The sequence below is a fragment of the Diadema setosum genome, chromosome 5 (assembly GCF_964275005.1).
Source record: "Diadema setosum chromosome 5, eeDiaSeto1, whole genome shotgun sequence".
Taxonomy (NCBI): domain Eukaryota; kingdom Metazoa; phylum Echinodermata; class Echinoidea; order Diadematoida; family Diadematidae; genus Diadema; species Diadema setosum.
The window spans coordinates 9,428,191-9,448,759 of NC_092689.1; the positions used below are offsets into that span (position 1 = coordinate 9,428,191).

The window sequence follows — 20,569 nt, forward strand, 5'->3', positions numbered from 1 at the left end:
TAATCATTTGTCAAACTAGAATAGCTACTCCAACTCCAAGATGAGTTTTGAGCCCTTTCTGAGGTATTTGCTTTGCTTTATATGTTTTTGTTGTCTTTAAACAATCTTAATTTGTATTCAGCTGTCAATTATGCATCGTTATTTTAATATATTTTAGTATGTATGTGTTTTGTATTGTTATTCAAGACCCCTTTGTTATACAGTTCTCAACTCAAACGCCTACAATGTGAAAGTAAAGTGGAATGTTATAAACAAATCGAAAAGCTATCATTTCGTTGTTGTTATTTTTCCTTTATTTGTAAACAAAACAAGGACATATTGACATAATATACCAGGTCCATGGTAATATTCTGTACACATGACAGGTAATGATACACTTACAAATACGAACAGTGAACAATTTACAGTATATTTACATCAAATTTAACGACTGACAGCAATCACAGAAAAATCTATAAATCGTACATTCCCGTGCAGTAGGCCTATACATTTTAGATTGCTTTTAGTGTCAATCCAACTGTGCAATCTGTGTATTTTTCCTGGATGCATGCATATTACATACTTGTTTTTGTACAATGATATGTGATATTGACAAAACATTAGTTACTGCTTACTTTAAAAGAGTTGGATTGCTTGTCACTTTCAGCTTTCAAGCCTCAAACACAAAAAATGATGAAACATATCGACAAGATGAAATTGAGCAGGCACTCGCCATGCAGGACAGGCCAAGTCACAGGCAGGAGCATAACCTCAGAGAGGTGCCAGAGACCTGTGTCATGACGTAGGCCTATGTAATACACAAGTGATTTATTTATTTATTTATTTATTTATTTTATTATTAATGTCTGGTAGTAACATCATAGCGTATATACAGTTTATGTGGACGGCTCCCCCCCCCCACACCCTTACAGATTCTCCACAGAGAACCCGCCTATTCCTAATCCATTTTGTTTTATGGGTCCGTGGGCAGGTCGTAGCATAATTATTATACATATACTGTACCTTTGGTACATGAAAAGATGTTTCCTTACCAAATAAGGTGACCCCCCCCCCCCCCCTCCCTGGTTTCCGGTCCAGATTTCGAAAAGCTCTCATGCTTGATGAGTTTGGCTTTGATTGCTTCGCTTGATTCGTTCTCAAAGCCACCGTGCTCTTTGGATTTAATAGTAACCCAATCGGCCCAATAGTGTGGTGACAGGACTAGGACAGTCATAAGTCATAAACGTACGGCAAGACCCTCCACTCTGTCCTTTCTAAGAAGGTTGCTTGCTGGTATTATAATCACTACTTCTATTATTTGGCGTACATACTACCTGAAGTCTGGCGGATAGGCGAGAGTTCGTGGAGGAGCATTGTTTGCATTAGATGAGGTAAACCTATTGCTAAATTTCATTCAAGTTTGACCAGTAGGCCTAATCGAAAAATAAGAGTTTAGCATTAGTGCCGCGATCATGGCGATAAAACACAGTACGTATATTTCAGAACTCGCCAGGCCCTTTTCGCCTTCTTGGACCCCATGAGGTCGAACTATAGACGAGATCTCAAATTATAACTATACGTCTTATCAGTAGGCCTAGGTGTGTTCATGTTATTTATTAATTTTCTACATTCCTGTATCCATACATTTTCTTTTGATTCCCTTATTGGTCATCATAAAGCCCTACAATATGTGATGAATATGACAATTACATTATGGTGACTCGTTTTATGAGTGGTGTTTATGCAAGTGGTTGATACAGATAATGACAGATGAGATTAGGATAAGGAAGTGAGATTTAGTGCAAGTGGCACATCTGCTTGCAATAGGCTCGTGTGTATTGATGTATTTTACAGCAGTTACTATAATAGAGAAAAGAAAGCTTAGAAGGAAAAACAACGAAACATAAGTCTGCCCTTGAACCTCCACATTTGTCATTCTACTATTTTCCAGTTTTGCATACACCTTGTGATGATCAGCTGCTGCATTTAAAACTGGCAACATGGATTTAGCAGAATCTGGTAACCATCCCGGCTTTTGCATGCTTTGGACCACAATTGCTGTGACTCTATTCACTCTGCTGGCCTACTTCTCAGCAAAATTCCTCCGAATCTTCTTTCTGATTAGCAAGTTCCATGGACCGTTGGCCCTGCCGATAATTGGGAATGCCCACATGCTCAGCAAAGACCCCAGAGGTTAGTGATCTACTAATATAATATCGGCTATGCATGGCTTGGTGTGTAGCAGACCAACTTTCTTTGAAGAAGAAAAACTCTGGGAAAAAAGTCACCAGATAAAGATTTTTAGGTCAAAATCTGAAAAAGAGGATACTGAGCTTTACAATTATATATTATATCCATCAAAATGTAGTCCTAATACCACCGAAATAAGCATTGGAAAATTGTAGGAAAGCTGCTTTTGACAAAAGAGGGCGTTTGAGGAGTAGCCTACATTAACATGATTAAATTGAACTGAGTCTCCTCATTGTGTAAAAAACAAATGCCACCAACCCATCAATTTTCCTAAGCAATTGTTCCTGCAGAAGTTATGACTTTGTCATCATTAAATTGACACATTTGTATTTTACTGCACATACTGTAATGGAGAAAGATTATAATATGTTTGATCCGGTCAAATGCATGAAATCACCCCCCCCCCCCAAAAAAAAAAAAAAAAAAATCATGAAAACAGTAACAAGAAAAATGTTTGCAATTTGGAGGAGAATGTTACGAATGCTGTGCTTTGTGAAACGTGTACCGAATCCTAGAATCAGCCATGAATTATAAAACTACTCAAGTAAAAGGTTTTTGAATATTTGCAATCGAAGCAAACGATTAGAAATGAACAAGAAAGGATTCAAATGAATGAGATTTTGAGGAGTTTTTTTTTTATTTCCTCTGCCCTATAAAGCACTAATAATAAACGTTAACTTTATTGTAATTGGAGATGCACCATCAAACGATAAAAATGTGGCCCTGGACTGGTGTTTTCCTGACGAAATTACATTCATTATGGTTTCAAAGTATTTAATCTCATGCTGATTGTTTTTTATTGTCTCTGTATCAAAGGTTTCATACCTACTTTCGCATGCCCCAGGAATAAAATACTTCGAAAAATAAATTGGAACGCGGAAAGGTTTATAACAATATTCTTTGTGCTACTATATAAGAATTTCAGTAGTCTAGATGGAGCTATGACATGATGTAAAATATGTTTGACTATTCCCCCCCCCCTTTTTTTTTGGGGGGGGGGGTCTTGCAGTTGAAAAAAAAATTCTTCTTACTGCTGTCTTTCTTGGATTTACATGAAGCAAGAAGAAACATATTTTGTCAGTGATCTGACACAAAATGTATGATGAAGCGTTGTGATGGGCAGAGTCTTGATGAAATCATTTGCTGGCAAGGATATCTGAATATCGTGTCATTTGATATACAAAAATGAAGAGACGGGGGTGTTGTAGACATAATTATCAAACATACATTGAGTTGCCGAATGACTGAATGGACTACAGCATTCTTTATACCTTTTCATATCCAAATGGGAAAAGAGATCAATGCTCTCTTGCTTTTGTACATATTATTGATGACGTTATCTTTTTTATCATTGTATTTCAGAGTATTTCTTGTTCATCAAAACCTTGGCTAATGAATATCGTGAGAAGACGGGAGGTATCATTCGGATTTGGTTTGGTCCATTACCTTCGCTGGTCATTTACAACTGCAAGCATGCCGAGGTAAGAAGCAGGATGCGTAAAAGCTACATCAAACCATAACGAAGTGAAAGAAAGTTATTGAATGCTAATTTTCCCGTGTTTACGGGAATAATTGATAGCGGTCTTTGGATCTGGCGACGCAAAGGCGAAAGACGACGCTATTAGACTATTTCAAAGTGGTATTCTGTACATGCGTAAGACAGCTGTTTCCATTGTTTAACATGGGAGTCCGCGTGGTCCTAGCGTTTGCGTCCCTGATCAAAAGCTTGCTATTATCAGTTGCATCAGCGTACATGCCAGTGTTGATGTCGTTTTCTCTAAAGTTTCCAACTGAATTGTTCGCAAATTTTCATTTGATTTCCTTCTTTTTTCTTTCTTTTTTTCTTTTTTGGAAATCAATAACAAAAGGCTTATTTTCCAGAAAATTACTGTAGCCTTTCAAAATCATTGACCAAAGACAAGATTTTCATAAAACTTTGATGTGCCAAGCCACAGTACCACGCTTGCAGATTGAGAGTATCGTTACTATACGCGAGAAACATGTCACATATAGTCAGCTCGTCTAATCGTCGTTTCATCTAAACATTGTTTCTGCTAATTACCATTTAGCAGCTGTTTAGTCTAATTCTCATCTGGTATAAACTAAGGAGTTATATACTGATCGGGTATTAAAAGAACTGGGCATAGCCAATAATGGTAATTAGATGATAATGTAATTCAACCAAGTGCCAGTTTGGGAAGAGATGGAAATTACACGAACTTGTTGTAGACGAAACAGGATTAGAACAGAAGTGGCATTAGGTAATGGGATCCGACCAAGTTGCAGTTTACCATAGTATGACACATGTGATAAATTCTATGAATAAACATAGAAAACACTTATTTTGGTTATATTTGCATATATATATATATATATATGAAGGGTTTGTTTGCAAAAACCGATAAGTCCATTTTTGAAGATTTTGAAGTACGATCTCTGTCATAAAGTACAAAATAATACCTTTGAAATGATATATTGGTCACTACATATAAAGGTATATTTTTTAAGTTATGGTCAAAAGAAGCAAAAATTTTCTTATTATTCTCTTTATTTTTCTTGACCTTTAATCGCAAATATCTCCATTTGGCAAATATGGACTTATCGGTTTTTGCAAACAAACTCTTCATAAATGAAAGAAAGATATTATTCAGAGGGGTAAAGGCTCAGGTTTTGTTTTGTTTTTTTTTTTTTGAGTTTCTTCAGTTTGTCTCCCTCTACAAATGAAAATTTGTTAAGATCGCAACTGCTGATCTGTAAATTAACAAACATGTCGGAAAAAAGGGAACCAGCGGGACTCGAACCTGTCATCTACTGCTTTCCGGGCAGCGACACTACCACCAGGCTGTCCCTGGTTGCCGGCAGTGACACGATGAACATAGAACAAATACCCAAGCTCCGAGATTCCGACATTGTTATGTTAAGTAGTCCAAGGCGGACAAGGCATATAAATGAAAGAAAGATATTATTCAGAGGGGTAAAGGCTCAGAGGGGTATACCCCTCTGAATAATATCTTTCTTTCATTTATATCTTTCTTTCATTTATATGCCTTGTCCGCCTTGGACTACTTAACATAACAATGTCGGAATCTCGGAGCTTGGGTATTTGTTCTATGTTCATCGTGTCACTGCCGGCAACCAGGGACAGCCTGGTGGTAGTGTCGCTGCCCGGAAAGCAGTAGATGACAGGTTCGAGTCCCGCTGGTTCCCTTTTTTCCGACATGTTTGTTAATTTACAGATCAGCAGTTGCGATCTTAACAAATTTTCATTTGTAGAGGGAGACAAACTGAAGAAACTCAAAAAAAAAAAACAAAAACCTGAAACTCTTCATATATATATATACCACCAAGAAAACATCGCACCAAACATTAATGAATTTTTTTAAGTGTTTGTGGTCACAACGCATTGTCCCAGATTCGTTTTTTCTTTATTAGAATTAGCTATCAAGTGGCATGGCATGATATTAAGCAAACTGACATGATACAAGGTATATCACGATACGATTAAATGCACAAACCTTAATCACAAAACCCTTCGTAAATGCTGACTGATGTTTACGTGCATATATGTGTGCGTTGTTATGAACATGCTGTGTACATTAAGAGTCTGGTTGCTTTCACTACAGGAAATACTAAGAAGCAGTCGTCACATCAAGAAAGGATATGCCTACAGCTTCTTGCAGCCCTGGCTTGGTCTTGGTTTGATAGTCAGGTAACGAGGAATAGAGTACTGTAAAGGAGCCAGAAAAACTCCCTCCATGGCAGTTCACAGTTTCTGCAGTCTGTGTCAGTGAAATCACGTCAGATGCTTGATAATGTACTTGTTTGTACTTGTTTTGAAATGATCTCGATTTTGTCTTCATATTGATGACCTATGTCTCCATAATGATGACTCATGGTATCCTGAATCCTATTGACTCCATCCGTTTTTATGAAATCTGTATAGCATAGGCCTCCAGCACCTGTGGCAAGTTAAACGTAGCTCCAAAAAGAAAGAAAGAAAGAAACAAATGTTCCCCAGTATTTTGATTAGATTTTACGGCATAAACGCCTATTGATACTGCAAGGTCTTTATACTAATTATTTGTACTATTATCTAACGGTGGGCATTCCGTTCCACATTCTAGCTTGCGTGATGTGCACTTTCAATTTTGTAAATGCCAGTCCGTAGACATTTTATGATAAGCATGTAAGTATGCAACCAATTCGAGAACCTATGCGACATGCACATGTGTTGCCACCTTGCAACTATCTCGGTACCTAAGCCCCTTTACTATTTCATTATCTAATTTGATTCGGATGTGATTTTGTAACCTTCAGTACTACATTGGCCACATTGGGGCCACAACCGACAACAATTTAAATTCCTAGTATTTTAATTTATACGGATTACCTTAGGTTTTTTCTACTGTTGTAACCCTTGTCGCCGTCCTACATCCATCTTATCAACCAATAATGACTAAAATCAGATATTGTTTATGTACGTCCTTGATTAAAACATGTTTTTGCTCCATACAATTGTTATGTGCAATTTAGTAACAGCAGTGCAACTGCAAATTAATGCTACTGCATACTACAATAACAATAATCACCAAAAATTTGTAGTATATATTTTTCAGAAGATAGACTTCTGTGAGGATGAGGATGGCGAAGTAGTTCTGGCATATTAAACTTTAAAGGTTCAACTCTGTTGGAATGATGAAATAAGCTTTGAATACAGGTGTAGGTATCAAAGGGAGAGTTCAGCTAGCTTAGACAGAGTTTGGAATAACCCCTTCGAGGTTGTATACGAAATCGCTTGGATTACGAAAACTTGTTCTTACGAAATATATTAACTTCATTTATATACTGTGAAATTAACAGAGAAAAAGAAATAAAATCTCACTAATTTGATATGTAAAAGTAATACATTTTGGTGTGTTATACAGTATATTCTAATCTATTAAAATTAATCGTAATTAATTTATAAGTAATCGTTATCTTTCAAATTTAATGCGTTTGGGAATGAAATTCGAGTGTCAATTTGATATTGTTTTCAGCCAGAACACCCTTCTACCAAAAATACTGAACTCCCCCTTTACACCAAGTATTGGTTATATTGCATACCTTGCCCAGGTAAAGGGGCCTTAACAAATTATTCACGGGGCTGGTACGGCACCCGTACAGAGAGTGTTTTGATAGTAGCCAACCAATATCTTATTCGAAAACGTTATTAGCATGAAGGTTGGCCGATTATCACAACATGCCGACTCCAAGGCGATCCACAAATTCGTATTGGGCCAGGTGGATATCTGACCTAGGCTTTACTAACTTAATTCATTCACTCACCCCTATGCAATAGCAATATAATAGGGACGCCATGTCCCCTGTTTTATTGTATACTTATCCGGAATCATGTCTTTCACGCAACAGTATTTATGTAGTCCCCCAATGATGCACCTGCATAAACTCTCACAAATTTTCTTCAGCCAGAATATCTCCTTAATTGTAATTAAAATGATGTGAATTCATTGACTGCATTTCAAATGTCAGCCATTCTAAAAGTGTCACTGTAACGTGCATTATGATATAGAGTGCCGAAGTTTTGAAGCCACAATTTTATGCATGTGTATTGCAGTAGTTAAACGGTCTTAGTGGGGCCCTCGAGGATGATCTCGGGCTATGCATGTGAATCGCAAAAAAAAAAAAATCTTACCCTTTATTTTTAATTGTTCCACTCATCCTTGTATGCCTGGATTTGGCTTGTCTGTAGGAGCTACACTCGATAGGTTCCCAATGGTTATCAAACGAGCCTAAGTGGCACTACTGTGTTCTGTGGCCCCACTGTTAGGCACTCTGCATAGTTACATCTGACTCTACATTTTACTCTAAGGCATAACTTGTCATTATTTCCTATATCACATCCACTGTAAAGCTCCATTTCAGACAACGTTTGATTTTATATAATGTAGGTCCCTCTTTTTGATATCAACCGGTACACAATTGTAAATGTCATCGGTTTCTGAGTCCTTCATGGTTGTCCGCAATTTCTTTATAAATAAGATTTATATAGATTTAGTTCTACTCACTTTACGGGAAAAAAAAAAGACCCAACAAACTAACATTTGTATAATATACGGTTGATAATACCTCGCATACAGTATACTGTTTATCAATAATTCATAGGTAATATAACATTTATACCTGTCTCTTAGTTGCATTCTAATTTCTGTAATCACTGTCTCATTTTGTAAATCAACTTTATAATTGCATTTCCTTAATTACACCCATAGTGTAGCAGGGAGCTCCCTCTGGTATCATGCTAATGTTTTGCATTGTTTTTTTCAGCTCATGTACATACCCAGACGCTGACCATGGCCTTGAGTACCATCCGTAACGATGTTGATTTTGTTTTATGTGTGTTCATGTTCGTTTCCTTGTTCTGTGTGTGTTTCATGTTTCTCTGTACACATTCCGTTTTCCTTTCTTCTTCTAGGTCTGCATACCCCCACGTATAGCTGCTGAGTCAGGTCCAGGCGAGAAGCCAGTTATTAACTCCCGAATGTTTTATTATAACCATGGCTAACATAACAAATTTTGTTTTCAATTCCTTGAATAGTGATGAATTTTATGACACAGTGAGGCATTCTGAATCTGACCATGCAAATATTACTTCCAGTTTGTATGAAGATTATATATCCAATAAATACAATACCTCAGCACAAGAATTTGAATATAATTTCGACTCAAATGATCCAGTTCAGAGTCCATCATGTGTTTATTTGACTGAAAATCAATATAAGAATCGTATTATGAATACAGTCAATGAAACATTGTTGTTAACTCACTTTAACATACGCAGTATCAACAGAAACTTTCACAAGTTGCGTTTACTCCTAGAAAACCCAGATCAAAAATCTTGCTCCATCATAGGGCTAACAGAAACATGGTTGAACTCCAATATAAGTCATTTGTTTTCTTTACCCGGATTCGAATTTGTATTTAGAAATAGAAACAACAAAGTCGGTGGTGGAGTTGGTTTGTACATCTCGAAAAAAATTAAATATATCATACATGAGGAGATCAGTGTTATGAACGATAAACTCGAATCCCTTTTTATTGAATTGATAAATCCACATGGAAAAAACATTGTGATTGGCGTAATTTACAGACCCCCTCGGTCGAATTTGAATGATTTTCTGACATATATGCAGGATTTAGTACAAAATCCCATTATACTTAACAAAGATACATTCTTAATGGGCGATTTTAATATTGATCTCATGAAATGTAATTCCCAAAACAACCCACAAGAATTTATAGAAACATTAATGTCTGCTTCGTTTTTACCATTAATTTCCAAGCCTACCCGAGTCGCCAGTCAATCGGCTACCCTCATAGACAACATTTTTTTCTAACGTTCTTCCACTTCCTGAGTCTGGTATCGTCCTCTCAGACACCACTGACCATTATCCTATATTTGCCCAGGTTCCAATTAAACTGACTAAACAAAATAACTATCACAAGCGACGTAAGATTACTGCAGATAAGCTTACAAGTCTCCAAAACAGCCTCAAAGAAATCGACTGGTCCTTTGTATACAACACCACCGATGTCAATTTGTCTTATGACTACTTCATATCTACTATTACCTCTGAAATCGATAACCATATTCCGCAGCGTAATATAAAAGATAGATATAAGCAAATTCCAAAACTCCCGTGGATAACCCAGTCCATATTAAGATCTATAAATAGAAAAAATAATTTATTTTATAAATACAGATGCAATCCTACTGAAAAAAATAAGAAAAAATATGTTTCATATAAAAACACACTCACCACATTATTACGTACGCGGAAGAAAAACTTTTATGTAAATCAGATAAATAAATATAAAAATGATATTAAAAACACATGGAAAATATTAAAAGATGCTATGAATACACCTAACAATTCATCCAATATTACTGAAGTTCGATGGGGCGATGCCTCCAGCAACATTCCCGCTGGCATGGCTGAAATTTTTAATGACTTCTTCTCTTCAATTGGACAAAATCTTTCTCAAAATATTCCTCTTTCTAGTAAAACTTTTACTGATTTTTTAGATACACCTAACTCCAAAACTATATTTTTTGACCCTACATATAAAGAAGAAATAGTAAGGATTGTTGCCAATTTGAAAGAAGGAAAAAGTCCTGGCCACGACGGAATTGATAACCACCTGATAAAAAACATAATTCCTCAAATAGTGGATCCCTTAGTACATATTATCAATTCATCGCTTACAACTGGCCATGTGCCAAATAGCATGAAAATTGCGAAAGTAATTCCTATTTTCAAGAAAGGGGAGAAGGATGATGTCAACAATTATAGACCTATATCTTTATTATCTTCTATCTCCAAGATTCTTGAAAAAATAGTTTACATCCGGACAGTACGTTTTTTTAAAACCTGTGACATATTTTCAAATGTTCAATTTGGATTCAGGGAAAACAACAGCACAACACACGCATTACTCGCCCTCATCGACAAAGTCACACACGCACTTGACACATTTTCACACACGATAGGTATCTTCTTGGACTTCTCCAAGGCCTTTGACACGATTAACCATGGAATACTTCTCGCAAAATTATCCCATTATGGCATACGTGGAAAGGCCTTGGAGTGGTTCACGAGTTACCTATCAAATAGATCCCAATGTGTACATGTCAATGGTTTTGATTCTCAAAATAAAACGATAACATGTGGTGTCCCACAAGGGAGCTTACTAGGCCCGTTGTTATTCATTATTTATATCAATGATTTTCATAGATCCTCGGAGAAACTATCATTCATATTATTCGCGGATGACTCTAACCTTTTCTTTTCCCATCCCGACCCAAATATCTTAGCAAGAACAGTAAACGAAGAACTGAAAAAGGTTATACAATGGATATACGCAAATAAATTGTCACTTAATATTCAAAAAACAAAATTTATGCTTTTTAGTAACTCTTTAGATAGCCTCCCGGGCAATATATCATTTGATACTACTCCCCTAGAAGAAGTTTCTACTTTTAAATTTCTTGGTGTTTGCGTTGATAACAAGCTTTCATGGAGGAATCATATTGATATCATATGTAAAACTATTTCACGAAACATTGGCGTAATGAACAGATTAAAATATTATCTTCCTTCATGTGCATTATTAACTCTTTACTCTAGTTTGATACTACCGTATCTAAACTACGGGATTCTTGCTTGGGGTAATACATATCAGATATTACTTGATAAACTTTCTTTATTGCAAAAGAAAGCACTCAGAACTGTTTTAAACCTAACTACACGAGAACATACAGATCCTTTGTTTTTTTACCATAAAATACTAAAAATAAAAGATTTGTATGTGTTTCAACTTGGTCAGTTCGTGTTTAATTATAACAGCAACTTTTTACCCAAAATATTTCACGACTCTTTTCATCGAAACAGTCATGTACATAACTATCCTACGCGACGATCCAACGAATTCCATCTTCCATTCATGAGAACCGTACATGCCCAAAATACATTTCTGTATACCGGACCCAGACTTTGGAATAATCTAGACTCATCCTCATTCCTCACATTTAAATACAAATTCAGAAAACATTTGTTATCTACTTATAATTCTAGATAATCTGAATTAATTGTTTTAATTTATGCTTGAGGTTTCACCTGTCCTGATGTCGCAGCACTTGGCGTGTTCTGTATGCAGACCTCTCTTCTCTCTTTATTCTTCTTTCCTCTTCCTTCCTGTCTTTGTTCCTCGTAGACTTGTATTGTCACCGTCTTCTCTCTTCTCGGTACTGTCTCGCGTCGTATATGTGTGTGGGTAACTGAATGTCTGTACGAGTGTGTCGTCCTTCTTATATTTTCCCGGTACACCAGTTCAATGAACACCGTCTGGGTATTAGCATTGATACTTATTTCCTATCATTGTCGAAGCCAGCGTATAGCTATATTTTTACAAACGACTTAAGTAATCTATATTTAATATAAATACTGTAAGAAAATAATAAAACAAACTTGAATAATATATTGCTTACTCATCAATTATCTAGGGATCCACGTCCTACAAGCATAGCTTTTTTGTGGATCGCTATTTTCCAAAATTGAAGTTATTTTCTGAAAGCTCGCGAAGTATATATGTATACGCATCGTTCCTTCTGATTATTGTACATATGTTGATGTATATAATTTATTTCGTATATTACATGAACCTTTTGTAAAAGTGTAGACAATATCATTTTATGATATGTATACTTTGCATTACGTTTTGATTTTCTTTGATTGGAAATAAACTATGATTGAACTTGAATGTCAAAAAACCTGATCCTTTCGTGAACACCCATGTTGAGACCTGATTCTCTCCATGTGTATTAAAAGAGATGAATAGTAACAAATTTGTGCGACGTGGTAAATGCTTATGGCAGCCATGTGGCAGCAAATCAAATTTGGTAATTACAAAGTTGATATATTGTAAGGAACTTGTATCTATAATATAGATCCACTTTCAATACAGTCAAACACTTGAAACGCCAATGTCATATTAATTCCTAGTGGTTTGACAGTTTAGATTAATGTTCAATATACATTGACCTGTGATGACGACATTACCAAAGTTGTTCCTTGCAAAATTCCATCCGCAGTTCTGGAGGGAAGTGGTTCCACCGCCGCAAGATGTTGACGCCAACTTTTCACTTCTCCATCCTCCAAAACTTCATGGATGTCTTCAACGAGAAGAGCAACATCTTGGCCGATAAGCTGGAGCCGTGGGCAAACAAAGCTGATCACGTCAACATATTCCCCCTTGTGACTTATTGTGCTTTGGACATAATTTGCGGTAATCAAAATTTACCAATAAGCCGACTTCACAAGACTGTAAAAGGTGCAGGTGGTCCAAAAAAATAAAAAAGTGAAAAAGGCGTTGTGATACTTGACCAAAAAAAAAAAATGGGTTTTACAGACCAAAATAATTTTGACCAATGATAACCAGATTTACAGCAGTGGACAAAAATGCACTTAGGCTGCGTTCATGCGAAACTAGAATTGCGTTTCTAAACACGTCTAAAACAACAAGCTTTAAAGGGACTGTACAGTACTGGTTGAGGTGGGAATTCATGTTTTGAACATTCCTAAGTGAGATAATGAGAAACCTCTTATGAAATATGAAAGGGTATGTAATTTTAAGAAGGATTCAATGTTCATTTGATGCAAATTGGTTTTCAAATGGCTGAGATATCAAAGAAAAAAATTGATAATGATAAAAGGCGACAGGCCACACCTTTTATTAGGATCTCTTTGCTTCACCTTGTTTTTGAATATCCCAGCCATTTCAAAACCAATTTTCATCAAACAAACTGTTGATAACCGTCAGAATTGCATGCGCTTTGACATCTCATCGAGTGGTTTCTGAATATCTCGCAAAACGTTAAAAGCTGAATTCTCACCTCAACCAGAACTGTACACACCCTTTGATGAGAAGGCTTAAAAGTATCTGTATTTGATAGCATTGAATAATACTTGATAGAAGGTTGAACAAAGAATAACGTGCAGACGTCGACGGCATTGTTGATATCATCGCTTGTCCCAAGGATCACAAATCCATATCATGACTCACTCAGAGGGTCCTATGGCACGGTGTCGAAATCATGACGGACAATGATAGGCTTATAAACAATGGACCAAAGACAGTATTGCACATGTTTTATGTGTTTCGTTTACCGAATAAGAATGAAATGAACATTTGATAATACTCGCTCCTAAATGGCGTGATCCGAAAAATTGTCATCATGATTTTTCGGATCCGTGAAGGCAAGATCCAAAATGTCGTCGTTTCGACTTCACTGGTCCTAAACTCCTAAAAGTCTAGAAGGCTAGATATGACTGCCAGATCCCTTCTTCTTGTCTTTATTACCCTTCAAGTTAAGTCATAGGAAGATCTGATACTTATACTCCTTCTCGTTAGCACTAATAATTGTGAGCTTCCGTACGCTCAAACAAGGAACATGTACAGAATATTTTGAGAGGGGACATGTTCATACACAGCATTATTCAGTTATTATGCTCACTGGGAATTGAACCCTTTTGTCATTCCATTGATTGCGGGCAGGCTGCCCGAGGCACCTCACGACTCCAAGTAGTCATGAAGGAGATCAGATGAGGAGATTAACCCTCTCTGTACCAGTGAGTCAAGATAATGTGCACAAATTTTACACTCAAACTTATGGACAGGAAATAAACTTGGCACTCAAAGAGTTAAAAGAGAATGAGGGAGCCGGAGAGATGCTCATATTACATATAATACTACTTTTCCTCCTTTTTTTTTTCTTTTGTAATACCTGTAATGATTCATACTTTGAACTTTGAACTTTATTTTGTTTCATTACAGACACTGCAATGGGGAAATACATCAATGCGCAAGGTGACACCGACAACGAGTATGTCCAGGCTGTCAATAAGTAAGTTCGTTGTCTCGATTGTGTTGTATAGGTCTTAATTCAGGAACCTTGATCGAGTGACAAAGCAAACGGTGCTATAAGGCATTGAAACATGCCTTGTGCCTTGATGAAACCTAGGAGATGCTTGTTCAACAATTGCTGTCGGGCTTTGTGTCATGAATGTTCCAGATCATGCTTCACATGAATGGCAACTCATATCCTGCATATCCTTGACCACAACGTATTTTAAGATAATTTCATTCATTGTGCTGTAAGTGTTTATCTGGGGCCATCTTTCTAGTCAAGCTCTGCTTGTGAAGATGTTACCCTGCTTTCCAATTTCGTCTGATATCGTATATATTATTTATATTCAGTTTGAACTGTTCCTTGTCGAAAAATTTACTTCAAATACTTATATGAAACTGTTGTATATATTTCCTTTATGCAATAGTACCCCACGAGGTGTGATAATGCGTTGGAACAATGCATGATTTATGACTTATAGTCAAATTTTGTTATACACTGTATTGAAAACTGAATGCAAAAATAATCTGAACTGTACTGAACTTAACTGAAGAAGGGGCAAGAATTCTTTAAGATTGAGAAGTACACTTACCATTTGAAAGTCAAAGAGACAGAAAGGATGATTGCAATGGCTATACGTCCTATATTACTTTGATCAGAATGTCGCAGCTGATCTCGCTGAGGGCCAGATCTCCATGGACGTGGCCAGATGTAGTCTTCCGCCATCTTGAAGCCGGGGCCAAACAGCGAGAATGTCTCGCCATTCTCCACGGCGTCACTCGTTCAGTGAGTATCATTCAACGCGTATAAGCAACGTAGTAGTAGCGTAATTATCAAGCGGAAACATCTTGAAGAGGCATTTGAAACTTATGTCATACATAATCCATTGTATTTGAGAAACAGACGGTACAAATGAAACACATCCTGAATGTGAAATTCTTGCAACGAAAATAACAATTCTAATAAACCGTAAGTATATGTCTTCTAGAACAAATGAGTTGAACATTAAAACAAAAGGAAATGATAGTGTTGTTCTTGCCAAGAGGAGGATAACTGATTCATGATATAGCACCCACTTCAAGCTGAAAATAAAAGCACGTGCCTGTAAATTCTGAAACTACCTAATAATTAGTTTTAGTTTCACGTATGATCAGGCTGGGTTTGTGGAGGACATGTGCGGTAGCGAAACGACAAGTGGGAGTTGATGGTACGAAAAAGAAGTAGATGTCTGATTTTCTCAAAACTTTCACTGCGCTGGCCAATTTAATTTATCACTTTATATTACAGTCTCTAACGTGCTTACGCTTTTACTTTTCTATTCGCTTGGTTTTGTTGCAGTTACTTTCATCAATAATCTTGACAGTGATGGAAGAGATATAAGTATAAAGTTGTTTATTTTTTTGGCCATGTTTTGTTTATTTCAATTTTTTCCCGAAACAGATGATTCGAGAACGACTTCATACATGTCATAAGCCCCCGAAAGACTGTGGTGATGATGGGATCGAAGACATTGCTGGAGAACGGAAACGGTTTGCTTTTCTAGATCTCCTCCTCAAGATTCATCGAGAGGACCCAAGTTTCACGCTGGAAGACATTAAAGAGGAGGTGGATACCTTCATGTTCGCGGTAAAGATACATCTCTGATTAGTAAATAAATAATGAACTAGTTAATCAATAATATATGAAATAAACGAATCAATTATCAAAACAGCCCTCATAAAACTGGTTATCGGAAACATTTGTACTCAACAACTTTCCACTTTATCCTCGAAACACTTTCCTTTCTGATACAGTAGTTTAAACTGCTTAATAATGTCATAAGTACTAAAGTACATGTATACAGAAAATGATAGACTGTTCATCGGGACATTGCTGATATTATTGTCCCGAGGAATCTCAACTCCGTGCTATGACCCGAGAGCTTACTCCGAAGGTCATATAGAATAAAGTCGAGATCCCGTGGGGCATTAGTTTCTAATATCCCGAATAAAAATAGTCTATATTAGTTTTATTAACCCGTAACAAATGGTATTTGATAATTTACTTAATATTATTTGATTAATATTGCACTAATTCTTTCTCAATAAATTGGACCACAGTAAAATAAGTTGTTTCCCACGTGCATGTGTTACCATGTACATGTATGTAGCCTATATACAGGGCTTGGCATTAGCGATGGCTCGGCATGGGGCCATTAAAAATTGTTGTCGGGCCAGCAGATTTACAAAAAGGATATTTTCGGACACTTAAGCTTCAAAGTTGATTTTTATGCTTCCTTTTACTTCGGGCCAGTACACTTTTTTTTTTTGTTACCAAAATCTCTGTTGTAAAGATTTTAGTGGCCCGAATGCACATGCTAGATTGACACTGACTCTTCTTTTTCGAACCAGGGTCATGACACTACTGCGGCAGCGATTTCGTGGGCCTTGCTTTTTATTGGTCTTCATCCCGATGTCCAGGAACGCCTCCACGATGAAATGGATCGAGTTTTTGGTATGATGCGTGCAGATAGGAAAATGGTTGCCGTGGGGATTTTTACGTCGTTTTCAAATTATTTCAGATTTGATTAAAAATGACCAGGACAGAAAAAGCAGCAGATAAGAAGATCAATATAGTAATATCTCTGTTCTTGTGATACTTCAAAAACAAATGTGCTGTAAAAACACCAAGATTCCTGTGTCTACTCTTAACCACTCACTGCAAGTTATGTTGAGATCCGATTAAAAGTGTATTAGTTCTTTGCAATGCCTCCACACCACCCGTGGGAGGCATGTGCATTCCCCTGTGCCTGACTGTGATAACCTGAATGTAAAGATAAGATTTTTGAAAACGTGATCCATGAAGTAGGATGACAATGTTCAGATAAATCTATTACACTTTGGAGAAGAACAGACGACATAGTATAATATGGCCAAGTTTAAGATAATATCTATCACACATTCATAATTTGCACCACCAAAGCCTTATGGCCTTTACAAAGGAAATTCCCTCGGATTTGTTTTAGCGATCGTGATCTCAGAAATCCGTACAATGAGGTCTTGATTATGCATTCTACAAAGTGTACATCAATTCATTAGACGACAGCACCACAGTTGAAAATTTCTCCAAAGTCAAGACACATGAGTTAGTTCTATAAAGGATAGACTGACAACATTACAAGAACTTCCAGAGATAATGTATTTTAAAGACAATAATGTCAAGAATATTTTTCGTGTTGTTTAAACATTGTTTTTTTTTCTGACTGAAAGCAAAAAAAAAAAAAAACAGAGAGAGAGAGAAAAAAAGCTTTGTGACAAAGTTGGCCGAATTATTAGTATAGTTCTGTAACCATTTATTGATTCTTTTTTTCTCCGACTATACGCGCTAAGCCGAGTGATGGCGCGATCCTCGGGGCAGCAAATCTCGGGATTGCGCCATCACTCGGCTTAACGCTTAGAGTCAGCGAAAAAAAGAATCGATAAAAAGGGTCCAGAACTAGACTAGCCGCTAGTATGAGGTAACTAGAGAAATGATGAAATGTATGAAGTTAAGAGAAGAACAAATTACTTATCATCGTCAAATATGGTAGTTCATCCAAGATTCATCAAGTATTCAACAGAATATGCAGTCATTTCATTTGTTTGTATCTGACAGGTGAGGCAAACCGTCCTGTGACCACAGGTGACCTTGCGGAGCTGTCTTACCTGACGTGCGTTGTCAAGGAGACTCTTCGCCTGTTTCCATCAGTGCCTGCCATTCAACGGAAATTAGAAGATGATGTTGTCCTGGGTAAGTCGACAAGAAGTTATGATCAGCGCTGCACAGCATCTGAACTCAAAGGTCAGAGTGGCAAAATATGAGGATATCTTTTCTAATGGAAGGAACTTTGCAGTTACATTAACACCTCCAGCACGCGTTGACGACATACTCATCATCATCATCATCATCATCATCATCATAATTATGATGCTAATGATAACAATGACGATGATACTAATACATTGATGTAAACAAAAAGTTGATTCTATAATAGATATACATTACAAGCTTGTGAACACAACATAATGTCATTTCTTATGCTCTTTCTTCTGGTATATCATTATACACTAGGTGACGATATAAGGGTAGGAATCTAAGAAGAGCAAGAGGGGGGAAAAAAAGATGTTGCTGATTAACAGTCGAATGCTTCAAACTAAAACGCAAATGCAACGCCAGAATAAGGGATAAAACATAGAGCTGTATTGCGATATGTAAATACAGCTCTATGGGATAAACTGACTGTTCTTTCACTTTGTACATACAATATACACCCGTACGTTATCTTTTCTTAAGGCCATTGTCTCTTCAAGCTCATTGCTTATCTATCGATAGCTTTCTGCCTTCCAATCCCACCAAGGTTTACAGCAATACAGTCAGATCATAATATTTTTTCCTCTAACCCGAATATCTTTCAATCCAATCTACATAACTTTTTATATGTTACCAGATTATCACACACGTAATTTTAACTATGTTTGAATGTACCGTATAGGCAAGTTTACATTGTTTTCAACAAAAAGAAAGTGACTATGTTTCATTTGTAATATGTTTCATACGAAAAACTCTGAATAGATTTGAAATCGGATTTTGATATGAATTTGCAGATGGGAAGGTTGTCCCGAAGGAAACAACGATCATTCTGTCAATCGTCAACCTTCATCGTGACCCGGAACAGTTTTCCGAACCGGAAACATTTAACCCAGATCGCTTCCTCCTGGAAGCCAAAGCAAGGCGTCATCCTTACGCTTATATTCCATTTTCTGCCGGACCAAGGAACTGCATAGGTAATGTATTCTCTGATAAAGGATTTCTTCTCAATATATATACTTTTTTCGGCTTAATGCGCTTAGAAACATCAGTATTAAGCGCTATATAAGTGTTATTCATTATCATTATCATTCTTCTTTTTTCTTTTTCTTTTTCTTTTTTTTTTTTTTGGTCAATTTCATGCCAAAAAGCCCCATTGGCCCAGAGTCCCATCTGTTCTGCACGTTTTTTTTTTCTTTACTGTAGATATTCCTTTCTTTTCTTTTTTATTTTTCGAGATGTTACTTAATTAATACTGTTATTGCATATTTGTATTGGCTAAAGAACTTTCTGAGGTTATAACTATCACTGTTATTTGCATACTCTGTACATTCAAATCATCATATTAATATGTCTGTCATATTCAAATTATGATCATCGTACAGGTCAGAAATATGCCATGATGGAGGCCAAGGTCGTCTTGTCCAATCTTCTGAGGAGATTTTCATTCCTGTCCGTCCAGACGATTGACGAAGTAAAACCAATAAACGATTTGATCATAAGACCGATGGAAGGCGAAATCCTCGTCAAAGTTAGCAGGAGAAAGTATACAATGTAATTCGAGGCAACTTTCTCTTTAATACGAGCATGTATTTCTCTAAAGGGAAAGCCTGCGAACTTGCACTCTTCGGGTGACATAGTGACGATGGAATTAACAGGAGTAAAATGAGGCTTGAAAATAGCTTGGGTTGCTTCTGCTTATCGGGAGGATATACCAGCCATGCCGTATTGTGATAAATTCAGCTGAAATGATAATCAGTAAAAAAATTTACTCCTAAAAATTCAGTATGATCATTTCGTCTACTCATCATTAATCTCTGTATATCATAATCAATTGGCGAACTAAAATTGGAGTATGGGTACTTTGAAAATGCATAAAATTTTTGTGAGATAGTTTGCTGCACTTAAAGCAAAACAACATTAAAATGTTGTTTTAGTGAATGGACGTGATAAAAATTCGGCAAATAAAGATCATCACAATTCTTTGGAGTTAAATCAGGTCCGACGGAGAAAAAAAAAGACAAATTGAATGCACTTGCAATATCAGAGGGA

General features: G+C 36.6%; 1 protein-coding gene across 1 annotated transcript; it reads left to right on the forward strand.

The window, feature by feature from the left end:
- Positions 1-1,567: 1,567 nt before the first annotated feature.
- Positions 1,568-20,075, forward strand: LOC140228485 (cytochrome P450 4V2-like; the record flags this gene model as incomplete). Its single annotated transcript, XM_072308697.1, has 12 exons — positions 1,568-1,583; positions 2,029-2,172; positions 3,592-3,710; positions 5,853-5,938; positions 12,878-13,071; positions 14,620-14,689; positions 15,352-15,478; positions 16,133-16,318; positions 17,083-17,185; positions 18,326-18,460; positions 19,315-19,494; positions 19,903-20,075. Coding segments are annotated over 12 exons (1,533 nt in total), but the record flags the coding sequence as incomplete, so codon positions are not given.
- Positions 20,076-20,569: the final 494 nt, after the last annotated feature.